The following is a 24,509-nucleotide window of genomic DNA, read 5'->3' as shown; positions in this document are numbered from 1 at the left end:
AAAGGGAACATCAAGCCGAGTGAAGAGGAGGAACAGCGAGTGGAAGAAAGGAGGAAAGGCTTGGTGAGGTGGTTGCCAGTGACGTCAAGTGAAGTGGGGGAGTGAGGGTTGCAGAGACACTGGAGTCTGATGCTGGAAATGCATTGGAGGGACAGGGCCTCCGTATCCTCGTCCTTTACTGCCTTTTATTGTGTGTTCTGTTGTGTTTTCCATGCAGGAGTTCATGTGGGACGGTGCAGCTCTCTCTTTTGGTTTTGGTGAACAGATCCATGGGATACCATTATGGCACCCATGGGTGGGGGTACAACCCTGTGCCCCTAGTGTATGTGTTTGGGCACCTGTGTGTGGCCCACAGAGAAGGGTATGGGCTGGTGGCAGCTCCGTGCTGAATTGCCTGGTGCCCTAAGTGTCCTCCATTTTGGGATGCCCAGGCCCTGTCATTGGAATTGGTAGATTCCTGATGGAGGCAAGACGGCCCCGGTGGCCTCTTGCCTTCCATCGCCTGTTACCTTGATCTTCCCGACGTCCCGGGAAGCCCTGACTCTGTCCCTTCCCCCTGACTGGCTGTTGGGTGGAAGCTCCATATATGGTAGTGTGGGGGAAGTGCTGACCAGACTGGCTAGAGCCTTCCCAACGACCGTATGTTGTGGGTACGCCTGTGGGTGGGACCTGGGTGAATGGAGTGTGTGACGAATATGCACCTCTTGTTGTGGATGTCTGGTATCTAGTGTTTGACACAATGACTGAGATAGCCCTGCCCGAAACCGGTATGAGTGCAGTGTGTAGTGTTGAATGGCGTGGTACTTGTCCGAATCCACATTCTGTGTTATGAGTGTTTGGATGGAGAAGAAGGGCCTGAATGCACCGTATGCCTGATTGGCTGACAGACTGCTGAATGCCCTTCGTAGTGATTGGATGCTCAAGAGTGACCCAGCGGAATGAATGGGAGATTAACAGTATATCTGGGGACCTCTCACTGCTAGGAATCGTGTTCAGAAGTTTTCAGCTGAAGTCCAACCTACGAAGAGTAACTTGAGTGAAACTGAAGCTTGACCTTGAAGCCCTGCTGGAAGAGAAGACCTGCTGTTGCTCTTCTTCATCAATCTGAAAGGTGCTTTGTCTCCAAGGACTGACCCGGAGAGGACCTGGTAAGACACCCTCTTCCCAAGCTACGAGGGACCATCGTGCACCAGCTGATCTTTGCCAAAGCTCCCTGGTAGACAGACCTTCAGCATGCTGCCGACCCGAGACGGGGACTGCCGCGGAATCCCAAGGAGAAGCGCCCGGACTGTTGTCCGCCACTGTCGACAACCGCTGTCGCTGACCGGAGCCGCCGTGCTCCCGTTGCCTAAGAACTCTTGATTCCAGGATGCTCTCGTCTGCATCATCGCCCGTCTGATCCCGCTGGAGAAGGCCAGGCCGTCGACACACCGAGGAGCATCCCCCGGTGGGCTTCCCGCCACCCAAAGACCACAGAGACGCCGATGACTCAACGCCCTTGGTGGGCCTTGCTGGGCCACAGTTCTTCAAACTCTTTGCGATCCAGAACTATCGACATCGAGGTTGTCACAATCACACTAACTGGAAGGAAGAGAGATCGACACTCTCCCCTGAACCACGGAAGCCGAATGAACTTGACCCTCCCACCGTGGTTGGCACAGGCGCCTGAGTTAGGAAACAGGTTGCCACATGGCAGCCAATGGGGGGAAGAGGGGTTAGGGAGAGGTTGTGGATAGGGAGGGGAATTTAGGAACACAGGAAAGAGGATAAGGAAACTCCTAAGGTGGATGGGACTGGGGTAACACCAGGAAAAAACCCTACTCTAACTCACATAGAATGAACAGAAATATCACCTGCACTATTAACATATACCTGATTCCTGAATAGCACACCTTAATACGTGTACTGTACCCTGCTCTGAAATATCATTTTCATACAACACATAAGCAAGCAATATGACCACACATAAGGGAAAGCTTCCCAAAATGATTAGACAATACACATGGCCCTTCGGGCAGCGTTAGCAACATACAACATAAATGCATTTCCTTTAGTTCATGGCACTAGTGAAATGTCGTTGTCCATATGCAGTACTTCCTGCATTAACCCACACAAGATTGGCAAAGTTCTTGAATTATACGAGTAACCAACACACTTTAGTTTTTGCACACCGATTGAATTCAAAGAGATTAGGGCGTTACTTATCTCAGGTCTGGGTAGCACGCAGGACTTCCCAGACAAATATTGAAACAGCGATAAATCATTCTAAGCAGTTCAGGAAATATATTGCCCCCACAAGTATTTATCTTGAGTCTGGGGAGCCCCGTGGGACTTCCCAGACGAAGAACAGCAAGCGTTGTCTCTGCCGGCTACTCAGCGCCCCTCCTGCTCCTATCGCACCGTGAACGCGTGCGATCAAATGTTTCTCCCATGCATCTTGTTTCGTCGCACGCGGACGCCTTCCTCCTGTTGCCGAACGCGGCAGCCTGCCTCCTGCTCCAAATCAACAATAAACCACACCTGCCCACCGCCGTTGCCTGCCTTTAAGCTGCCTTGATTCTTGATGCAGTACAGCTGGCAAGGCGCGCACAGGCCAAACTACAAAATAACACAAAGGATGCTGGGAACTGAAGTTTCCTTGTCCTTCCAGCACATAATGTCTCAATAGGCGTATTTTAGCACTCCACGCCTGTGCCAACCCTGATTCCTGACAGAGGTGCCCCATACGCCTCTTCCTTGCAGGACGTTTACTCTTCCCCGTCGACGAGCACCGCTAGGAACGAAGCTGCCACTTCACCATCAAAGCTCACCCTGTTCTCCGTCAGATGTTCAACGACACGTGACTCCTGCCTTAAAGGGAGGACACTCAAGAAAGGCTGTCGATTCCCCGACGAGGAACGCTACAACGCCAGGTACTTTGGGGTTGCAGAACTATTGGGAAGTCTCTTGTGAACCATATATGGACTGGGCTTGTGATATCTTTATTCTACAAGTTGCCCAGGTGGGGGGATCTCCACACAGAACTGTGTCTAGGTATCGGGGCCAATATTCTGCCTATTGTTCTACCAAACTGCTTTCCTCTTATATCTATTGTTGGTTTCCTTTCCGAACTGATTTGTGTGACATTTAACCGTACAGTTGATGCACTTTAAAGAGATCTAATAGTAATTGTGGTACCACGTAGAAACTGTATATTTGCCATTATAGATAACCGAGTACAAAGTGAGTTACCGTGATATTGTACATAACCATTAGAATATTAATTATATAAAGACTGTGTTTTAACTAATACAGTGTGCGGACATTCCTTTGTTGGTGCTTGGGGACTACACTGTACTTAAGAACCAGCCTGCATCACCTCCTGAGAAGCTAGGCCTTGATTGCTCGTCCATTGCTAACGTAATAGAGAATCTTGTCAGGGGTCCTCTGTGCCTATCCTCTACCATATAGAGAGCGGACGTACAGAACCCCCTCCGGTGTCTTTACATCTATGCAGAAAAAAGAGGAGGTTGGATCGAAATAAAGAGGAATGGGGGAGAAATCGGGTGGTCAAGATTGTAGGCGCCCTCAAGGGGTGAGATGAGCTGACAAGTGACCCTAAGGGGACCCAGGAAGTGAAGGAAGGTTGGGAAAAAGGGCCCAGTGAACCATAATAGCCACTTGAGGTTATTGAGAAGGAGAACATTGGAGATAACCCCGGGTGGAGCGAGTTGGTAGAGAGGTGAGAAGGATAAGCCATTGAGCCATTGAGCTAATTAAGCAAGAGGACTATCAGAAAAAGAAGTTTGGAAGAGAGGGTGTAACAGGCCCTGAGGCCCTGAGGAGATAGAGGTGACTGGGATTTGTGTGGTGAGCCTTGAGCCTGAGATCACAAGAATAGTGATAAGAGAAGAGAGGGACTTTGCCATCATCCCTTAGGTAAATAAATATGACAAATTGGTGAGGAGGAGTCTAGAAGTCAGCTAGTCGGTCACTAGAATCAAGACCCTTAGACAGGGACATGGTGGTAGCATTAACTGCACAATATAATAAGTAGCTCCGTTGAAGCTTCATTTCCTTACTCTGTTTTGTGTGTTATAGTGTTTCTCTGATAACAGAAAGGACACATACCCGCTGTTTGAGGTAATGTGTATTTGAGTAAAATCCCTGTGTGTTAGTTGGTAAGGAGCAACACACCACTCCTCTCTGCAGCAAGTCATTCACTGTCCGCTCATTCTTCATCAGACATTAGTCTTATCTTCCATTGTCAAATAGCTGACTCTCTATTGTCACAGTCTTTTATTGTGCTTCTCTCTCTCTCTCTGTCTCTCATTATATGGGTTTCTCTTCTATTGGTATGCAAGTCTTTCCCCAGATACAACTTCCTGTGGCTTCTCCCACCACCATCCCCTTATGCCTCTTGGGTCTCACATTGTTTCCATGAAGTAAATTACTACGTGGTCATTTACTTCATTGAAATTACTTCAGCAGTTTACTTTGACATGTATTTTTTATGGGTCAAAGGGGCAGTGGGCAGGGGTTTGGGATAAGGGTTATAGTGAAGGGGGGGTTGTGGGTGTCCCCCCATAAAGAAATACATTTTGAAGTAAACTGTCAAAGTCATTTTACTAAGTAAATTACCACAAAGTAATTCACTTTGTGGAAATTACACAAAACTGCCGCTGGAACTAGATACAGCTTGTCTCCCCATAACCTTCTTCAGTTTGTATCGCAGCCCCTCCCACTAGCCTTCTTCTATATTTGGCCCACTCATGTTTACCTTTTACGCCTGCTCTTTTGGAAAACTAATTTCCTCCTTTGGCTTTAACTATCACCTCTTTGCTGCTAATACTCCGATCCTCTCTTCTTCTTCACACCTGCAGTCTCTGAATGCATAGCTAACTGCCTAACCACCATTTGACAGATGCTCAAATCTTCAAACATGGAAGTTATCTTAGTCACAGCCTTCAATACCAACCCCAATCTTTCTTCTCCTATCTTTTCCCCTCATCCTCAACCCCTCACTGATTGCTTGTAACCTTGGGGTTCTTTTTGCTAGTTGCTCGTAACACTTCCAGTTCATCATTGCCACTGCCACTGCAGCCAGCCCCAACCTCCTAAACATTGAGAAAATACTCCTAAACCTCATACATCAGTCAGAAAAACTCTAATCTCTACTTTAGTTGTCAGCAAGCTGGACTACCCTGCAAGTCTTGTTCATGGTCTTCCCCTTTGCTCTATGTCTTCCTTCAACAAAGTTCCCTACTTTGCACCAAGCCCCTCTTCAACCTTGCCAGATATTCCCCTACTTCTTCTCACTTTGCCCAAGCTGGATGGCCCCCTATGGAAAATCTTCTTCGCTTTATGTTCCTTCTACTTCTCTTTGAATCCACCCATGGTCTTTTCCCCATTATCTAGCTGACTTTATCTCCTCACCCCTCTGTAACTGCTCAGTCCCCAGCCTGCCCTGTGCCTCCTCCGGCTCTCACTCACGCTGCCTACTCGCCCCGGTTATCAGTGAGAGCCCAACAGTGAAACACTTCAATTCAAGAATAAGGCTTCATCTTTTAATGAAGGGAGGAGCCATCTTACCCACCCACCTTCACATTCTCACTGACTGGCCAACCCACCTCTCAATTTTGGCTGTCTGGACTACTCTCTGTAAATTGTAATGGTGTAAATACTATCCTCAGACTGTTAATATTATAATATTTATGTGTTGTTTCTACCATCCTGTCGTTGGTATATGTTAAAACTATTATCCTTTCTTCAACTGGTCCAACTCATATCCAACATTTGCTCTTTGTAAATGCCCATTAACCTATCACTTCCTCTCATTTTTGTTATTGTTCACTTTGAAAGTCGCTTCTGTTTGAAATAACACTCTTGATCTTTAATAAATACAATAGAATCCTCCCCTTTACATCTCCGTCCACCAGAAAGTGCGTTATAAAGTCCTCCATGTTCAGCTTCCCCTGTGCACCCTCTATTATGCCATGTATCCTTTAGTTAATGCACAGCTAAGCAGATGTTAAGGTTGTTGTAAACATTTTCATCCTTTTCTTGAGTGGTATGGCAGTAGCCCGCTAATTAATTTTGTATTCCACCCACAACACTCTTTTGTACCCTTTTTTTGTTATTCCTTCCGACCCTTTCCGTATCTCTGGTTGGATCAGGGGTCTTGCCACATTCAGTACCCAATGTCGTTCAATAAGCATGTCTTCCTATCTTCGCTAGACTTGAGTAGGACCTCCATTTAATATTGACCCAGATTTCCCAGTGTCTCTGTAGTATCCCTGGTTCATCTGTCTCATTCTTGCGCATTCTGTATGGCCCTATTTCTGTTTGTCAATCATTTGTTGACTTACCTGCGCCTTGTGTGGTGGTGTAGCACTCGTGTACAGATAATATTGCCTGCCTCTGCATCCTACAGCAGGTGACCTCACCCCTTAATGGTCTTGCTAGTGTAGAGTTCTCTTGGTGTCAGCTTTGTGTGGGTTTAATTTAATTATATCATATAGTTCCCTCCCCCTGATGCTTTAAACCTCCTGGGTTTCTGATTGTAATGGGTCAACCTCCTGCCATCTGGGTGGGCAGACATCCATCCTGTGCCTAATGATTGTTCGTTACGATGATCTCTTCTCTAGTGGTCATGCTCTAGGTTGTGTTTGGAAATACATGCATCATACATACATTGTTTAGTTGCTAGGCCTCATGTGGTTGGTACCTTATATGTTCCTGTTTTCTCTCCTCCAGCCAAGTCAAGGCATGTGTTGTAACTGGAAATTACAAGAATCTTGAGTCCTGGGTCTCAATCATTCAATCCTCTGATGCACCAGAAGTTCAGTGGTCCAGCTCCCGCTCTAGTATGTAGTCAATAATCCTATAACATTATCATTGGAGGTCATTCTTCTATTTTGAGTGTGTGTGCAAAAATGTCTGCAACTTCATTCCCATTTCTCCTCTCCGTCCGGAAGCCCCAGCTGAATATGTGTGGGGGCCCATTTCAAATGATGGTCAGGGGCCCCCTGCTTAGAGCATAAACAGTCTGAGGCACCCGAGGAATGCATACAATGGGTTCCATGTGAAAATATCACCGCAAAAATATCGCCATACAAAATTTTTGCCATATTTTTGCAGCGATATTACCCCATGGAACCTGCGGGGGACACCCCCGCAACCCCCATATATTTTAAAAGGGAGCGTGGGACACCCCCGCAACCCCCCCATCCATTTACCCCATAAATTATCCCCACCAAAAATATCGCCTATGGCCGTTCCCGACGACCATATGTACGGCGATATTTTTGGTGGCGATAATATTACCTGACACCATACAATGGTGACTTAAACACTAAATTCCCATAGAAGAGCTATAAACTCCATTGTTAGAAGGCAATGCAGTGATAAAACTTCTGTATATCCCGTGGGAAGTGACAACTGGAAGGGGTACATAAAACGCAGCTTGTAATGTGAGTGCTACAAACCGCCCCAGAATGAAAATAGAGAAATAAATATATTGCTGACTGGCAACATGGAGGCAGTTTCTGGTGACCCTCCTGAGGTTCAAGGACTCTTTAATTTGAAAGGCCCTGACACCGTCCCTGCTGTCTGGAAACCGTCAGCCTCTGTTTGGGTGTTTCAGCTCTCTGCATTCAGAGGCAGTTTCTGGACGTTGGATGATTTTCCTGTTTTGACGGTTAATAGAAGGCATCATTTCATTAACTCTGGAATATATTTAAAGTAATGGTCTGTCATTTTACAATAATTTTCTAGTATTTCTCTCATTGAGATAGATGCCAGACAATGTTGAATTGTACGTGAGATTGTTGGATCATATAACTGTGAGTTTACTGATGTCTTGATCTTCTGGTGGCAAATATACTGACCATTCATTCTCACACAGCAATCCTGAGGGGGTCAACTCTTTCATACAGTTTGTTATCTGGATTGGCTATGCTAAAAAGATGCACCTTGCTGCCATTTTCAGGGAGGTCAGCAGTCATCCAGTTCTCTAATAAAGCAGTGCTACAGTCTCTGAGATGATTTTACAACACTTCTAGGATCTACGACTGAGTCTGCTCTAGTAAATACCAAAGGTAAATATCAGAGGACCACTTCAGCAAGTCAACTTGTCCTACATGACTTATTTTACACAATGATTGGTATTTTTGTTTCAGGGAATGCATGCAGGTTGCCAAATTCAACTTCTAATTCTGGTTTTGAATTGTTATAGTAAAATGAATATGCTACCATGCTTGACTGATTACATTAATTTGTTTCTTTTCCGGCAAGGCTCTTCAGGTGAATGAATTCACTGGAATGATATTTTGCAACAGCCTTACCATCAACAGCACTAGTACAAGTATCATCCTGGGAGGTGAACATGGAAATTGCAGTGCAGATAGCCAAAACAATGGGTGTGTATTTTTGACACTGAATCTATTGTCTCCGTATTTAAGTTTGCAATGTCCAATGGCAGTGTTCTACTGTTTTGTAGACCTATCTGCAGTAGCACTATTCACAAACATTACAAGGTTAGCAGTGCCACAAGGAAGTGTAAATCAGAACAGGCCTGGTACTGGCAGCATCAATCCAAGCTTCTGTCGCACCCAATAATTTTGCTGTGTTATGATAGGCCTGAGTACACCAATAAAGAGAAACACTCAATAACCGAGCAACTCTAAGTGCATGAGAAAACCCAGCTTTTTTCAGATACAAGCGTCCGGGAGAAGGTACAAAAGACAATCTCAAAATGGCATTAGAAACAGCAAGGTTTTGAATTACAAAAAGTCACAACTGATGTCATGGTTAGTAATCATCATTAAAAACTATTTGCTTATTCAGTTTGTTAGTGGTGCATAGAACATATAGTAATCTATATGTAAAACTTCTACTATTGGTTCTTTCACAAATAATAACTCCTCTTAGGTTCATACTTCTAAAAATTATACATTCCAATCTAACTTGCCATTGGTTGGCATTCTACTACACTAGTCGATAAGGTGAAGAGGGTACTGATTGGTTAATTGTTTGATCACCCAGCCTTGGGCTTGTTATGTAGTGCCAAGGTACGTGTTGGAGAAAGGAGAGATAGGCGAACCACTGTGAGCGGCCCTTGAAAGTTACTCCCATCTTGTTCCTTTGCCTAGCTTCTCGCTTCCAGACATGCACGTGGCCTTGACATGCCATCCCCCTTCCTAGAGACACAATTAGCCTAGCACGTCAGCTATCTGTTTGGGCCTAAAATAAATGGTCACTGTTCCAACCACATGATGATGGGCCACTGTGCTAAAACCAATTTTCGCTCATTAGTTGGATACATGTATGTATGTATGTATGTATATATGTGTGTATATGTGTATATATATATATATATATATGTTTGTGTGTGTGTGCCTTTATTTGGTGGCCACTTGCGGCACTATATGTAAATTTGTTATGGGATATTGGCACAGCAACTACTGGCATTCAGAGATGTGTCTGTTTTCTCACTGCTGCCCATAGAAACAAATTAACGTAATAATTGCACGCTGTGCCCTAGGAAACGTTATCTGGTGCGGTTTCAACTCTTAGGCAGAACTGCTTTTTGCACACTGACCTTGGTATCTGGGCTACCTTCTGAGCATTGCGCGGCCTGGAACTTTGTGCAAAGCTATAATATTTTAGAATTGAGGCCTTGCAGGAGTCTGCATACTACTTATGTAACCCTGCCTGGGTATTCTTCAACCTTTCCCTACTTCTGTGAATGCACACTACTTGTTGCCCTACTTGTGTCGCACAACCTATTCTACTCTTCATGGCGGCTGTATGACCATTAGTGTTTTATTGACTGTTTATAGAGTGGTTCTCAGCTTGCACTTCCGTTCATGGTCGGGAACGGGTGGGGCCGTGGCCAGACCCGGTTAAACTCTCTTTTTTTTCGCCATCACAACTTATTTCACTTTCTGAATGCTATACCCTTCTGCTGTGACATAATGGAAGATGATGTGGCATTCAAATTCACTCTCTACTCCATGCAGGGCTGGCCCATGGGTACAGCACAGGGGTGGAAAAGGGATGCAGGTGGTCGTAAAATGCATACAATTACAGAGGTGTAGCTTTCAACTACATGGTGTATTATAGCTCTGAGTGACGTCATAGACAACTGGTGCTTCCCTCTCATTGTCAATCAGTTTTCACTATGTGGAATAGCTACTCCGATATCATATATATATATATATATATATATATATATATATATATATATATATATATATATATATATATATATATATATATATATATATATATATTGAAAAAAGAGGAGAGGGGCGCACTCCAGTTCCCTGCACAGTAAGCCTTCTCAGCTACAGGTGTTCTCCTCCGACCGGTTTCTGTGCCAATACACGTCATCAGGGAGGCTGTCTTAACTTGCAGCTCACAGCAAGTGCAGGTGTTAACACTTAGTGATGATTCTGCTGCAAGGACTTCTGGTAGCTGTAGTCATCAGGTTTGCAAGGAACAAACTCACACCCAATCCCATAAATGGGGAAAGGGGGGGAGTAGCCTACAGTGAGGCACTCCAAAGTTGGGCATATATTACCCCGGTGCAGCACCCTATAAGATTTCTGAAGATTCCACCCTTCAGAAAACTTGCAAATGTGTTGAAAAAAGAGGAGAGGGGCGCACTCCAGTTCCCTGCACAGTAAGCCTTCTCAGCTACAGGTGTTCTCCTCCGACCGGTTTCTGTGCCAATACACGTCATCAGGGAGGCTGTCTTAACTTGCAGCTCACAGCAAGTGCAGGTGTTAACACTTAGTGATGATTCTGCTGCAAGGACTTCTGGTAGCTGTAGTCATCAGGTTTGCAAGGAACAAACTCACACCCAATCCCATAAATGGGGAAAGGGGGGGAGTACCCTACAGTGAGACACTCCAAAGTTGGGCATATATTACCCCGGTGCAGCACCCTATAAGATTTCTGAAGATTCCACCCTTCAGAAAACTTGCAAATGTGTTGAAAAAAGAGGAGAGGGGTGCACTCCAGTTCCCTGCACAGTAAGCCTTCTCAGCTACAGGTGTTCTCCTCCGACCGGTTTCTGTGCCAATACACGTCATCAGGGAGGCTGTCTTAACTTGCAGCTCACAGCAAGTGCAGGTGTTAACACTTAGTGATGATTCTGCTGCAAGGACTTCTGGTAGCTGTAGTCATCAGGTTTGCAAGGAACAAACTCACACCCAATCCCATAAATGGGGAAAGGGGGGGAGTAGCCTACAGTGAGGCACTCCAAAGTTGGGCATATATTACCCCGGTGCAGCACCCTATAAGATTTCTGAAGATTCCACCCTTCAGAAAACTTGCAAATGTGTTGAAAAAAGAGGAGAGGGGCGCACTCCAGTTCCCTGCACAGTAAGCCTTCTCAGCTACAGGTGTTCTCCTCCGACCAGTTTCTGTGCCAATACACGTCATCAGGGAGGCTGTCTTAACTTGCAGCTCACAGCAAGTGCAGGTGTTAACACTTAGTGATGATTCTGCTGCAAGGACTTCTGGTAGCTGTAGTCATCAGGTTTGCAAGGAACAAACTCACACCCAATCCCATAAATGGGGAAAGGGGGGGAGTAGCCTACAGTGAGGCACTCCAAAGTTGGGCATATATTACCCCGGTGCAGCACCCTATAAGATTTCTGAAGATTCCACCCTTCAGAAAACTTGCAAATGTGTTGAAAAAAGAGGAGAGGGGCGCACTCCAGTTCCCTGCACAGTAAGCCTTCTCAGCTACAGGTGTTCTCCTCCGACCGGTTTCTGTGCCAATACACGTCATCAGGGAGGCTGTCTTAACTTGCAGCTCACAGCAAGTGCAGGTGTTAACACTTAGTGATGATTCTGCTGCAAGGACTTCTGGTAGCTGTAGTCATCAGGTTTGCAAGGAACAAACTCACACCCAATCCCATAAATGGGGAAAGGGGGGGAGTAGCCTACAGTGAGGCACTCCAAAGTTGGGCATACAAATTAAGTACAGTATTAAGGTAAGGAATGGTGATGCACTCAGCACCAGTAGATCAATTAGAAACACTACAAATATGAAATTGTGGCTGATGACTTTAATTCAGTTGCGAACAGCCGACACATGTTTCGACACGCTGGTCCTTTTCAAGGTGAAGGATTGATCCTGAGATTTTCTGCAACGCTTGCTTTAACAAGCAATATAATGACACTGGCCAATGGGGCATACATTTGTCTCTCTAAACCGCATCAATCATACTCTTCATGTGTGGTTTATACATGACGGACTGTCATGGCCATCAAGTGAAAATTTCATACTATTCCTTGCCTTGAAAATGACCGGCGTGTCGAAACACGCGTTGGCTGTTCGCAACTGAATTAAAGTCATCAACCACAATTTCATATTTTTAGTGACTCTAAATGATCTACTGGTGCTGAGAGCATCACCAACCCTTACCTTAATACTGTACTTAATTTGTGCCAACCTGGGTGGATAGGTTGGTGGGATTTGAGTGTTTGCTGCCAGCACACATTTTTTTTTATTTGATATGGTTGAATTCAATCAACCTTTCAAAAATAGATACAAAACTTACATAAATCACTTTCATTTACAGTAAGCAAAACCAAAATCAACACATTTCATGTAAAATTTTGCTACTTAATTACTCACTTATAAAACTCCTTAAACACTTACAAAATAAGAAAGAAAAATTTGAAAAAAGGAGGATTCTCATTAACTTACATTTCATTCGATTCAAGGCACATTTCACGTTATCAAAGTTAAAAAGAAGAACATATACAAAACAAAAACCACTCAATTTGAGGTAAGAAATAATTACGACCATTTGATAGGCACCCTATATTGTCAACATACACATTTTGTCCTACTGGTCTTTATTCAAAAGTGCATTCTAATAATATATTTACACTAGTTTTCTTTTTTATTTTCTTCCTCCAAATTGAGGCCAGTTAAAAAGTTAATAGCTGCTATTTAAATTGCCATATTTTGCACCCTAACAATGCTGCGCAACATTCAGATTGAGGTATATTTCCCAGATATTGACAATGTCTGGTAAACGCTATTTGTCTTTGGGTTTTTAGTAGGCTACCCTCTGTAAACAGGTGAACAAGAGTCTCACGCATATTATTGTCTTTACAAAAACGGCATACATTTTGTTGAGGACTCACTACATCACGTCTTGCTTTTATATCCCGTGTTATCCACAGGTTAAAGCGAAGTCGAAGTATTTCACTTTGATATTTTGGGGAAGGTGAGCGTATCAAATACATTGGCAAGATGCTTAGTTTTTTCGGTGGAAATCGTACAGCATCACCATCGCGATACATTAGACTTAATTCGCAGGTGTTAATCCAGTCAGTTTGGTACATTTTAGACTTGGCTTTGTCAGGATTAAACAACAGCAAGTTAATGGTAATTTCTGCTTTTGTTAGTATCGAATACACTTTATCTAACCAGTTAGAAATGTAATTAGATTGTTTTGTTGAAAAGAGATACTGCGAGAGAGTTTTAAGCAGTGAATTATCGTTCGTGGACAGTAAACATTTTCTGAAAAGCGAGCACATACGCCAGCTATATTGGGCTTCGAGAGAGAGTAGACCAAGTTCATATCTCATCCACGGTATCGGAGTGCATTGAGGAAGGTGGAGTATTGTGTGCCAAAATTTTGCTTCCGATTGAGTACATTTAAGTGTCGAATCTATGGGAAAAGTTTCAAGTCCATATAGTAGAATAGGGACAATTTTTTTTGTCCAAAAATGCCATGCCGGTATGACTGAGAACTTTCCGTATTTGTGCATGATAATACAGGCCTGTGAGATGGCAGATACCAACTTGGACTCCACCCCCTCGATCTGCCCATGTGCTCCTCAATGTCCTTCGAAGATTGTGCCCAAATAACAATAATTTGGGACCACACCACTTGGAGTTACACCAATGGTCCAAGTAAATGTCAAAGGCCCAGAATGTTTTGGAGAGTATTGTACGATCTGGGTTTTAGTCGGGTTGATGGATAATTCATTAAGTTTTACATATTCTTGGAACACACCAAATAACCTTTGTAGTCCAACCTGGGTCCTTGAAACGAGGACCAGGTCGTCAGCGTACATAAGTGATTGTACTTGCTGGTCGTTCAGTTTGGAAGAGTCTGATATGACTTGTGCCAATGATGTTTTCACATCGTGTATATAGTAATTAAACACAGCCGATGCTAACGAGCATCCCTGTTTTATTCCCCGATATGTGGGGATTTTTTCTGATAGAAGACCATCTAAAGTAATGCGAATTTCAATAGATGTGGCATGATGTAGTGAGTGAATAATATCAAATAATGTTGTCGGGCATTTGTCTCTTACAAGCTTCTGTAATAATAAAAGGCGACTCACAGAATCAAAGGCTGCGCTTAAATCAATGAAAGCAAAAAAAACGTGTTGCTTGCTCTCATGGCATTGAGCCTTTATAGCATTCAGAGTCAGAAGGTTGATATTAGTACCCATGCCAACCATGAAGCCTGCCTGATTTGAATCTCGCTGGTTGTTGATTCCTGTCCAGCAGTTAAATTTACAAAGTACCAGTTCAGTAAAAATTTTCCCTGGGGCATCTAATAACGCGATGGGTCGATAATTCGCCGGGACAGACCAATCACCCTTTTTAAATATTGGGATTATTATTGAAGACATCCGTGAAGGTGGAATGAGATGAGTGTTTAGAATGTCCCGGAAAATTATAAAAAGAATGTGTGCCCATCTATATGGATGTTTTTAAACATATAGTTTGATAGTCCATCTGGAACCTCAGCTCTCGAGGAGCTTGACTTCTTGATAATGTCGTAAATTGCTTCTTCTGAGGCTTCAAATTCCCAAGTCGATGTTGACAACGATTGATGTTTGAAATGTGCATATTGGGGGTCAGCGTACAGGGTTGAAAAATGCTTGACCCACAATTGCTCAGCTAGTCCATTTAATTGTGCATCTGCTTGATGGTAGCAGGTATGATTGTTCAAAAGAGGCCACATTCCGGCTGAGTTTTTATATCGCATGGCATAAGCCATTGCTTCACTATCTTGCTGAAATAGTATACACTTCTGCCTACAGACCCAGTTCTTATATTTACATTTGGCTGACTTTAATGCTTGCCACTTGTTGACAGAGTCAGAAAGTAAAATTTGCTTTTTTATCATTCTGTACTCTGCCTTCCTTTTGGAAACAATAGCATCGAAGACGTGGGGATGTTTAACTACATTAGACTGGGGAATAGCTACCGTCTGGGCGAACGAATACAAAAAATCTGTATATTCGTTAACACCATAGCAAGAGGAATCAACCACAATTAGATGCTCAAACTGATTCAAAGTGCTCGCAGTCCATTTCAGGCGAGTGCAATAGTATTAACTCTCAAATTGCTGGAACTATATACATTTCTACGTGTTGACGTAAGATTTAGCTTGAGCTGGAGGATCAACATACAGTGGTCACTATTTGGGTGGTCTTTAACATTAAGTTGCTCAGTATGTTGGAATAATTTAGAGTCAACATATATATAGTCAATAATACTATTCGCCTGCCCGCGGTGCCATGTATAATTTGGCGGGACATCCCCTTGTAGTGATCCATTTACCATATGGTAATTACGTTCATGCATGATCGACAACCTTTTGCGGACCCCTTGATTTTGTGGTCCCACCTTCCAGCAATTTAGATTTAAATCACCTAATACAATGGTGTATGTCACCAATGTATCCAATGAAATAATGTGGAACATGTCAAGAAGGCCAGCAAAAAAGGTTTCTTCAGACATGCTGACCGGGTTGCGATATATTGACTAGAGCAAAAACCGTTTCATTGTTGGAAATTCGAACTAGCTGTATGTGTGCTCCAACAGAGGCCCATGGAACAATTGAGAAGCCATCTGTGATGTTGACAGCCACAAGGAGGCCTGATGAAGGTCTGCCTCTAGTCGGGATTGCTGGGATCAGAGCCAATTTGTAATTGTCCCATAAAGGGGGTTTAATAAGCCAGATTTCCTGCAACGCTAAATTATGATGGAGAACAGATTTTTCTCTAAAAGACGCGGTTAAATTCTTATGCCCCCTTGAATTCCAACTTACAACATTCATTATGCTTGTATTATCACGTTGTAATGGTTATTGCCGACTAGCTATACCAATAACTTTTGGGTGATCAATAGCGCACAGATATCCAGCCTCAAATCCATGAGTCAATCCAATTAACCTCATACATACCCACAATGTATTTAGGCATGCGGGGTCTCTTAGGAATGGAAGACCTAGAAGACTCTGGGAGGGAAGCATTTTCCAAAGACAACTTTTTCATTTCGAAGGCATGGTTCATCTCCATTTCTCTGAGCTTAAGTTCTTTGCTTTTGTTCAGTTTGAGCATTTAAATGTTTAAATTCCAATTCAAGACTCATCTTTTCTAGAGCAATGAGTTCAGGACTGAGTGTAGGACCTGTAGGGGTCCCAGTGGACAAAGGTTGAAGTTTCTGAGCAGGTAAAGGAGCACTGAGACCTACATTGTGGGACACACCTGTTTCATCTAGCTCATCAATAACAGACACATTATCCTCATCATTTTCCAAATTTTCTGAGCGGTCAGGTATTTCAGACCCACCCTCCAGACTTTGTTTTTCTAACAACCTTTCAATCAATTCAGACCTTTTGCCTTTAACAGAGAGATTCCCTTCTCTACACAGATTTTTCAGATAATCCACAGTGTAACTAAAGAGGGTCTCCTGACTGTAGCTTTCCATATCAGACATGATTAATATTGCTTTTTAGTGATGTTTAGCTTTGTGGTTAGTTGATCTAAGGTAATAGCAGCACTCTAAGTGTAATCACTATACTTGATCCTCACCGCTGTACACCAGTGTTAGGCAGAATTATATGCAGTACCCTTTGGGAACACCACACACAATTAGGACTACAAGTGACCGTACAAATTCATCTGTGGTACAAGCCTGTACTACACCGTAAAGTGGTAGCGATGGCTGAGCAGCCAGACTTATCTCAGGAGTAAAGGGAGAAGTATGAATAGTTACACAAAGGACAGCAATTACTATGATTCAAACAAACACTGACTCAAGGTTTCTGAGTAAAAGAATATACATTTATTTACACATCAGTTATTAAACATTTCACTATTATCAAGCAGTTAAAAAATCATGTTTCTAATACACTACACCACACCCCATAGATTCTGGACAAGTTAGGCTCAAAATGAAATGTGAGCAAAATGGCACTCCAGTAATTTAAAAGGGAGGGAAAGACAAAGTTAGACAGAAATTGAGCAGCACCAACAAGTAAGTAAGCAGGGCAATCTAGAAAAAGGAACTACAGTGAGGAAATCAAATTCAAGGGGCCTGGCCCAAAGTCCAGCCCCAGAGACCTGCTTTTATGCAGTTTTCCCCCATTCACACAGCCTGGCTATCACTCACACAGCAGAGCCAATCATATCAGAGTGCGACATGGGTCTCCAAGGAGACCCTGTGCAGGGAGTCCTAAACCCCTCCCTCGCATCCTGTTCCCATCAGACATACAGGCGCTTAAGGAGGACTTCTGTACAGAAGCCAGCTAAAGGACGGCAAACAAAGGAACCAAACCTGGTTTGGCACGCAGAGTAAAACACGAGAAAGACTTTTGTGAAAAGAAATGGCGAATAAACCCAGCCGGAATGAATGAAAACATATATGGTCCAGTGGGTTTAAGTTCAAGGCTACCAGGATAGCCTAAAACAATACCAGGGCTATTTAAGATAACCGCGGTAGGAAAAATAGGGTAGTAACCACTGCCACCCGCCCAGTCTTAATGAAAAGGGAACGAAACAATGTTCCAAGCGAAACAGACAAAAAGGGCTAAGTATTAACCCTTTCCAGAACTCGCTGTAAGATAGTTTGTACTGGGTCTGTGAGTTTTAAAAGATACTAATAAAGTCAATGGCAACTTTACATGTTCAGGGAGACAGTAGTCAATCCCAGAAAATGGAGTCTTCATTGGGATGTCTAAAAGACAACCCTGGGTCAATGCACTTAAGGTGCTGTGTAACACACAGTGATAAGATGATACCTATGGAGTAGGTGAGGCTCCACAGTCTATGAACACAAAAAATGTTAAACACACACAGCAAAAACACATGTATGAGTGGGAGAAAAAGGCTCACACTCTTACCAGGTGAAAAAATAAATCCTAGAAATCCAGCAAAGCTGCCGAGGGACTTAATAGGTAAGGGAAATTAGCCGTTCTGGAGAATTCTCCCTAACAATCAGCATGGTGGGGGCCCAGTGTGTGCCTGTGACAGTGCAGTCCTGCTCTCAAATTAAACTATATCCAGGCCAATATTACCATCGTTTTCCAGTCCTTCAAATTCAGCTCAAAAATGGTCAGCGGGGCTTCTGCCAGAAATATTCAGCTCATGCTTTCTCAAATTAAAAAAAAAAAACATACATCAATTGGCTATCTGCCAGGCGTCTTAACCAGTGTTCCATGAGCAGATTCAGAGGTGTTGCTGAGGGGGGCTGGAGGGGCTATAGCCCCGGGTCTTTTGGTTGTAGCCCCGAATATAAGCTCAGGGGCTACATCCAAAAAGGTTAGTTAGCCCAGAGTCCTCACATTAGCATAGCCCCAGATCTTTTCCAGCCCTAGCAACACCCCAGAAGATTTCAGGCCATCTGCAACCTCTGGCGACCAAAAAATGACGTTGATGATCAGAAATAGTTCCATTTTCACACAGTAACAGACAATAACACCTTGACGAATTGCTGTCAGGCAGAGAACAGATACGCATGTTGGAGGAAAGGATGAAGTATGCACGTGTTGCTGGGGAGCACAGCAGGGTGGATCAGTTTGGGCAAGGAAGAGAGGCACACCAGATTGTGAAGGGTCTGTGCTCTGTGCTGTGACCCCAGTTTCGGCAATAAAGAAAGCAAGTCAAATCACTTCACAGCCTACGCGAAGGCCTGGCAGCACGGTATGGAGCTCCTGCTTGGAACATTATTATTTAACAAGCCCCAATCGGTTTATATGGCGGACAGAGTCGATAATAACAATGGTAAGTTAGTGTATGCCAAAAGCGTTGCCAGTTTGCATACCAACGAGACAAACTGATTCCCAACACCTCTTCTCACTGTCTCTTCACTGTGGCAATGATGTTGGCCACATTTGGTGATGAAAGTGCCACCAAAATGCCCCCAAAGCAAGAACAAGTGAACACACTTTCATGAATCCAAAGTATATTTCTGAGATATGGAGAGAAACAAAGATCCATTTTCTAATCTCGGTTTTTGAATGCATGTTTTTAATTAAAAAAATCTGACCGTATTATTTATAAGGGAATCAATACATCAGAGGAATTGCTGTAATGCTTTGCTTGATTTTCATGATGAAATATGTTGGTAGATGACATAAAATACAAGGTCGCCTATACTGTTGCCGAGTCACAAGAAAACTGGGTCATAAGGAAAATGGGGTGGCAAGTGGACTTGGACAGTGCCTTTAAAACATTTGTTGACCAATGAACTACCGTTTTTGTTATTCATTTAGTCTACTGATGCGCAAATTATAAATTTTATTGACTTTACAAATGTTTAATTTGTTTTTCTTACTGATGTTCTGCTGATTAAATCAAACGTTTTCGAAAATGTGATCGTTGGTAAGAAACCTACCATATTCAAAATTGAAAAATATATCATAAAAATAGACTCTGGCATAAGTGATTTTTTAAAATAGAAATTCTTGCCAATGTACCTGCTCGTAAGAGCACCAGCCTTCTCGCCATTTTTGGATGGGTGGTAAGCTTTGATTACCCCCACACTAACCCAGCCTGCCTGCATGCACAAACCCCGTCCCTTCAAACTCTGTTTAATCCCCTCCTGGTCGTTCTGTTCCTGCCCCTCCTTCACTCTTCAGCTCTTATGTTCACGTTTTCCTCTTCCTCTGCAGACTGAGGTGCGACAACCCTAGTCAGGGCACATTATGCAACGTTTTGGATACAATTTGGCACTTTGGGTGACTGGCACAGAATAAAAACTACTTACATAAAACATGCTTCCTTTAATTAAAAGCAGAGATTGCACACATCCTGAGGTAAAGGGATCTAAATGGCCTGTCATGTGTAAAAATCAGCCTCAGGAACTTTTATGTACATATTTGTAAAGGGAAAAGCAAAATTACCATCCCAGAATTCCAAGTGCTGATATCTGAAAAGTTAGAGTAGCGGGCACTACTGCAGCGGCCTCTTCTACTGCTCCTCCTTACTCTTTGGACTACCTACTTCTCATCTCGCCCTTCTCAAATCTGTCTACCATTCTGCTGTCCGTACCCTCTGTCTTCTTACCTCCCGTGACTCCATCTCTACTTCCCTCTCCTCCCTTGGCTGGCTTCCATTTCACTCCCAACTTAAATTTCACTTTCTCTGCCTTGTCTTTAAATCGCTTCATGGTCTTGCTCCCCCTCATCTCTCCTCCCTCCTCTCTTTCTACACCCCCTCCCGCTCCCTTCGATCAGCTGACCACTTCCTTCTCACTGTACCTCCATCCCTTTGTGCCCCCTCCCGTTTCCGTTCCTTCCAGCTCCTAGCCCCCCTGCACTGGAACTCCCTACCTCTCTCGAACCACTCTATCCCTACCTTCTTCTCATTCCGCACCTCCTTTAAATCTCTCCTTCTCCCTTTCCCGCCTTGAAGCTCCTTCCCCCTTCTTGCTTCCCCTCCTTCCCTTATCTATTCCCTTTGATTATCTCCCTCCCCTCCCCTACAACTCCACTCTCACCCTTTCCCCTTCCCTCCTCCTTCTCCTCCTCACCCCTCCCTCACAGTCCCACTGCACTACTCTCCCTATTCCCTACAGTTTAATTGCTCTTCTTACTGTTTTGTTGACTGATTCATATTGTGATTTGCTTCTACCGTTATATTGTTTTATGTATTAAGTTGTTCAATTGTGCAGCACTTTGGTGTAAAGCGCTATATAAACAAATAAATACAAATACTGCAAATCATATGTTGACAGGTTCTTTCTGTGTTGCTCTCTAGGTGCAAAACAGGGGAAGAGCATTTGGCAGAACAGGGCATTGAAGCTACTGAATGGGCCCTGTGGCAAAACCATGTGGCCCTGGCGTGTATGATGTTGATATTTCTTACAATTTCCTACATAAAGTTGCTCCTGATGAAGAAGTTCACTTAAGGACACGGATGGGACTCATTTTGTTATCTACTTAAAACTGTACATTTCATTTTGCGAAATATATGTGAAAAGTATGTCAGTGTTTTCCTTCAGCCTGAAACACAATGCAGCCTAATTTGCAATCATGATTTAAAAGATGTTGATGGTGTCTAACTTCAGTCGTTTTTATGATACATACAATAACACAGTTCCCCAAGAAATTGTGTTTTCCACTTACCATACCGCATATTCTAAAGAAAAAGCTCATTTAATTTTGTACTTAGCTCTACAATAAGAATGGGACTCAATTAATTTCAAAGTAAAGCTCTTATGACTGGTATACACTAAATATACCAAGATTCAAATTTGTGATTCGAAATTTCCTGGAAAATGCTTTAAAAAAATGTTTTCGATGTGCCAATGAGTCACTATTAGATTAAAAATGCTTTTCAAATTACTTGTTGTTTGTCAGCCTTAGTTTATTAGAGAAACTTATCTTGAGGTTGTTCGTGGGCGGTAACATTGCCATCATACTTTCTTCTAATGTAGGTTCCTTACTGAATGCAGATAATTTACTTATCTATGTTATCGGCCCTCAATTGCTGACCCTAAAGCTTTTGAAACACAAATTGTCAAAGACAGGAGTATTGAATTTCTCTAAGCATTGAAAACAAGGTCTGCGAGAAGTTGACAGAAAGAATGTAGTGAGATTTAATGAAACAAGGGCCAGGAGTGATGGAAAATTTGGAGCTCGCTTGATAGTGATGCACCTGTGAAGCGTAGGTTTGTGAGTAACTTTCAGCTCCTTTCCCAATATCAAAGATCAGGGTGCTGGACCGAGTTGCAGATCAATACTCGGTGAGCTAGTAAATTCTACACCGTTATCATAGCTTAGTGGCTTAATGCAAAGGTCTATGTGTGCAGAGAGCTTTGTCCGGTGCCTACCATACCGTTGGTGTTCTACTGAAGCTGGGTAAAAAAAAAATTGTCATGTATCCTAAACAAACACCATGCCTCCCCACAATTACAGCCTCACCTTGGATCTGTGAAAGGGCTGTGCATCGGAAGGGCCCCATTGTAGCCTGCAGCATCAACTGTAAGACTGCTTTCATTCTGGTTACTTGTGAACATGGCAGCCCTCGCAGGAAAAGATTGAGATGCAGTGCAGGTCTTGGATGAAACAACTTCTGCAGCATTTTATGTGTATAGATTTTTGTGTAGGTTATGTCATACTTGTGATCGTGCGTTAAAAATAAAATCATCCTTCGAACCTGTATGCGAGCAACTGGATATTGGAAATAGTTATCTAAAATCTATACAGGAGTAACTATCATTTGGGTGAAAGCATGTGTCATGATGCCTACCCCCGCGCATCCGGATCAAGCCCATCAGCCCCGAGAGCAGGCATCCAGACTTTTACAAAAACCCCAGCAGCCCCAGCTAGGGGCTCTTTGGGTTCAGTCCTTGCGCCGTAGACACAAGGCTCATAATAAAAATCAGTCCTGGTGCCATAGGCGCCAGGCTCATAGACATTACTTACTCATGCAGACCATGCTGCAAATAAATCCAAGCCAACGTGAGGCCTGGATGGGACTATTTTACTACAGGGACTATTTTTTACTCGGGTGTGGTCCTGGGGAACTTCTTTCCTGGGACTACTTTGGAGGCTATTTAAACCACGCCCGAACAGCAGCACATGCTTTGTGTTATTCTGCATCCAGCAGCGTGACTCTCACCGTGCCTGCAGCCAGCATCCAGTCTTCTGCCATGCCTGCGTGCCTGCAGCCAGCATCCAGTCTTCTGCCACGCCCGCCTCGAATCCGGAGCTCCTCGAATAAAGAGGAAGAAAAGGACAAGGTAAGAAAACGAACTTATTTCAAATTCCTCACCTGATTCCGGATCCATTTCATCTCTCGACCTGGAAAGTACATCAGTCCTGCACGCGTCGCTTCGCCAGCTCCAGCACGGCGCCATACTCACCAGTTCTCACAGCATCTTTCGATCCGGCACTGTCTCCATCATTTCTTCGCCGTACTCCGGCACCTAGGGGCACAAGAATAACAAGGTGAGCCAAGGGAATCAACAAATACCTCTTACCACCATAGACTTACCTGATTTACCACCGGCGGTATTCTTCTCCATATATTCATATGCAGCATCTGTAAAGAGGGAGAAAAACAACACGTGCATGCAATAGTTACCGGACAACGTTGGGTAACACAGACTCTTACCTGAACGCCAGCAGCAGCTACGAGACCTTCTTCTCACGAACTCAGTTGCAACTTAAGGAAGGAAGGGGACAAGAGTGAACATCGGGCACATTGAACTCTTTGAACTTGATACTTACCAATCCCGCCTGGGACTTCAGAGTCAATGCTTACTGGAACTCTCCCAAAGCCTTCAAACCAGTGAAGTAACTGGTATCTACTCGCCCCTGCAAGACACGCAGGATGGAGAGCTCATCTTTTACAAACATAAGGTGAGGTTACTAAGGGGATATCGGAGGTGATTAGTGGGGGAGAGCGAGAACAGTTGGGAGGCCATCACTAAAACCCACAGGTGGCTAATCCATGTCTCCACTTGCAGGAAAATACTTCTTCGGGTCCAGCAGACAAGACTAGGCGGGCCAGTCCAGACAGTCATCTCTGCACTACGCATCACGTTGACGGAGACCGCAGCTGTCCGGGTCCGATCGACACCCCTGTGGGGTCCAGTTGAGCGTAACAGAACACAAAGCCTTTCTAAAAATACCCACCCAGGTGTTATGGAAACCTCGGAAACCGACCAACTAGCCCAATTATTGTGGGAATTTAGGGAGGAAGTACATGCTGCTCACCAAGAGACTAATGCCCTCAGGAGAGAATTGATTGTCTCAAAGGAGCGCAATGATGATCTGGCTAGGCAACTATTGCAAAACCAAGCTGGGCAAACGCCCCTACCTGGATATGGGGGAAAACCAACCCCCGTTTCATCAAGCAATCCTGTGCAAGTGGTTTTACCAGGAAATATTCCGTTAGCTCCACCCGAACGCTTTGCTGGGGACCCCAAAAGGTTCGCCGTGTTTATGAACCAATGCCGCTTGCACTTTTTATGCAGACCGGGAGCCTTTCCAAATGACCAAGCCAAAGTAGCCTTTGTATTGTCATATCTTAGTGGCAGCGCAGCGGATTGGTCCATTCCGTTAGTCAACCAGGATGATCCTCTTCTCCGGGATTTTCAGAGTTTTCAAAGGAGCATGGAAATACTATTCGCCAGACACTCACAGGGTCAAGCCCTGGACAATGAACTTTTATCCTCACGACAGGGTAACCAGGATCTGCTAACCTATACTGCAACCTTCAATAGGTTGGTGGTGGAA

At 43.8% G+C, this 24,509-nt stretch overlaps 1 protein-coding gene across 1 annotated transcript in view; it reads left to right on the top strand.

The window, feature by feature from the left end:
- LOC138515171 (broad substrate specificity ATP-binding cassette transporter ABCG2-like) overlaps positions 1-21,532 on the top strand; it is an 861,659-nt gene extending 840,127 nt beyond the window's left edge. The window contains exons 14-16 of the mRNA XM_069630157.1: positions 8,275-8,344; positions 19,956-19,974; positions 21,022-21,532. Coding sequence (XP_069486258.1) covers positions 8,275-8,344; positions 19,956-19,974; positions 21,022-21,172 — 240 coding nt within the window. The 3' untranslated portion in view covers positions 21,173-21,532. The remainder of the gene's footprint in view (positions 1-8,274; positions 8,345-19,955; positions 19,975-21,021) is intronic.
- The last annotated feature ends 2,977 nt before the right edge of the window (positions 21,533-24,509 follow it).

This window comes from Ambystoma mexicanum, chromosome 6q (assembly GCF_040938575.1).
Source record: "Ambystoma mexicanum isolate Mex_15411 chromosome 6q, UKY_AmexF1_1, whole genome shotgun sequence".
Lineage (NCBI taxonomy): Eukaryota > Metazoa > Chordata > Amphibia > Caudata > Ambystomatidae > Ambystoma > Ambystoma mexicanum.
The sequence above is the reverse complement of the archived record's forward strand: the minus strand, read 5'-3'. Positions and strand labels throughout refer to the sequence as shown.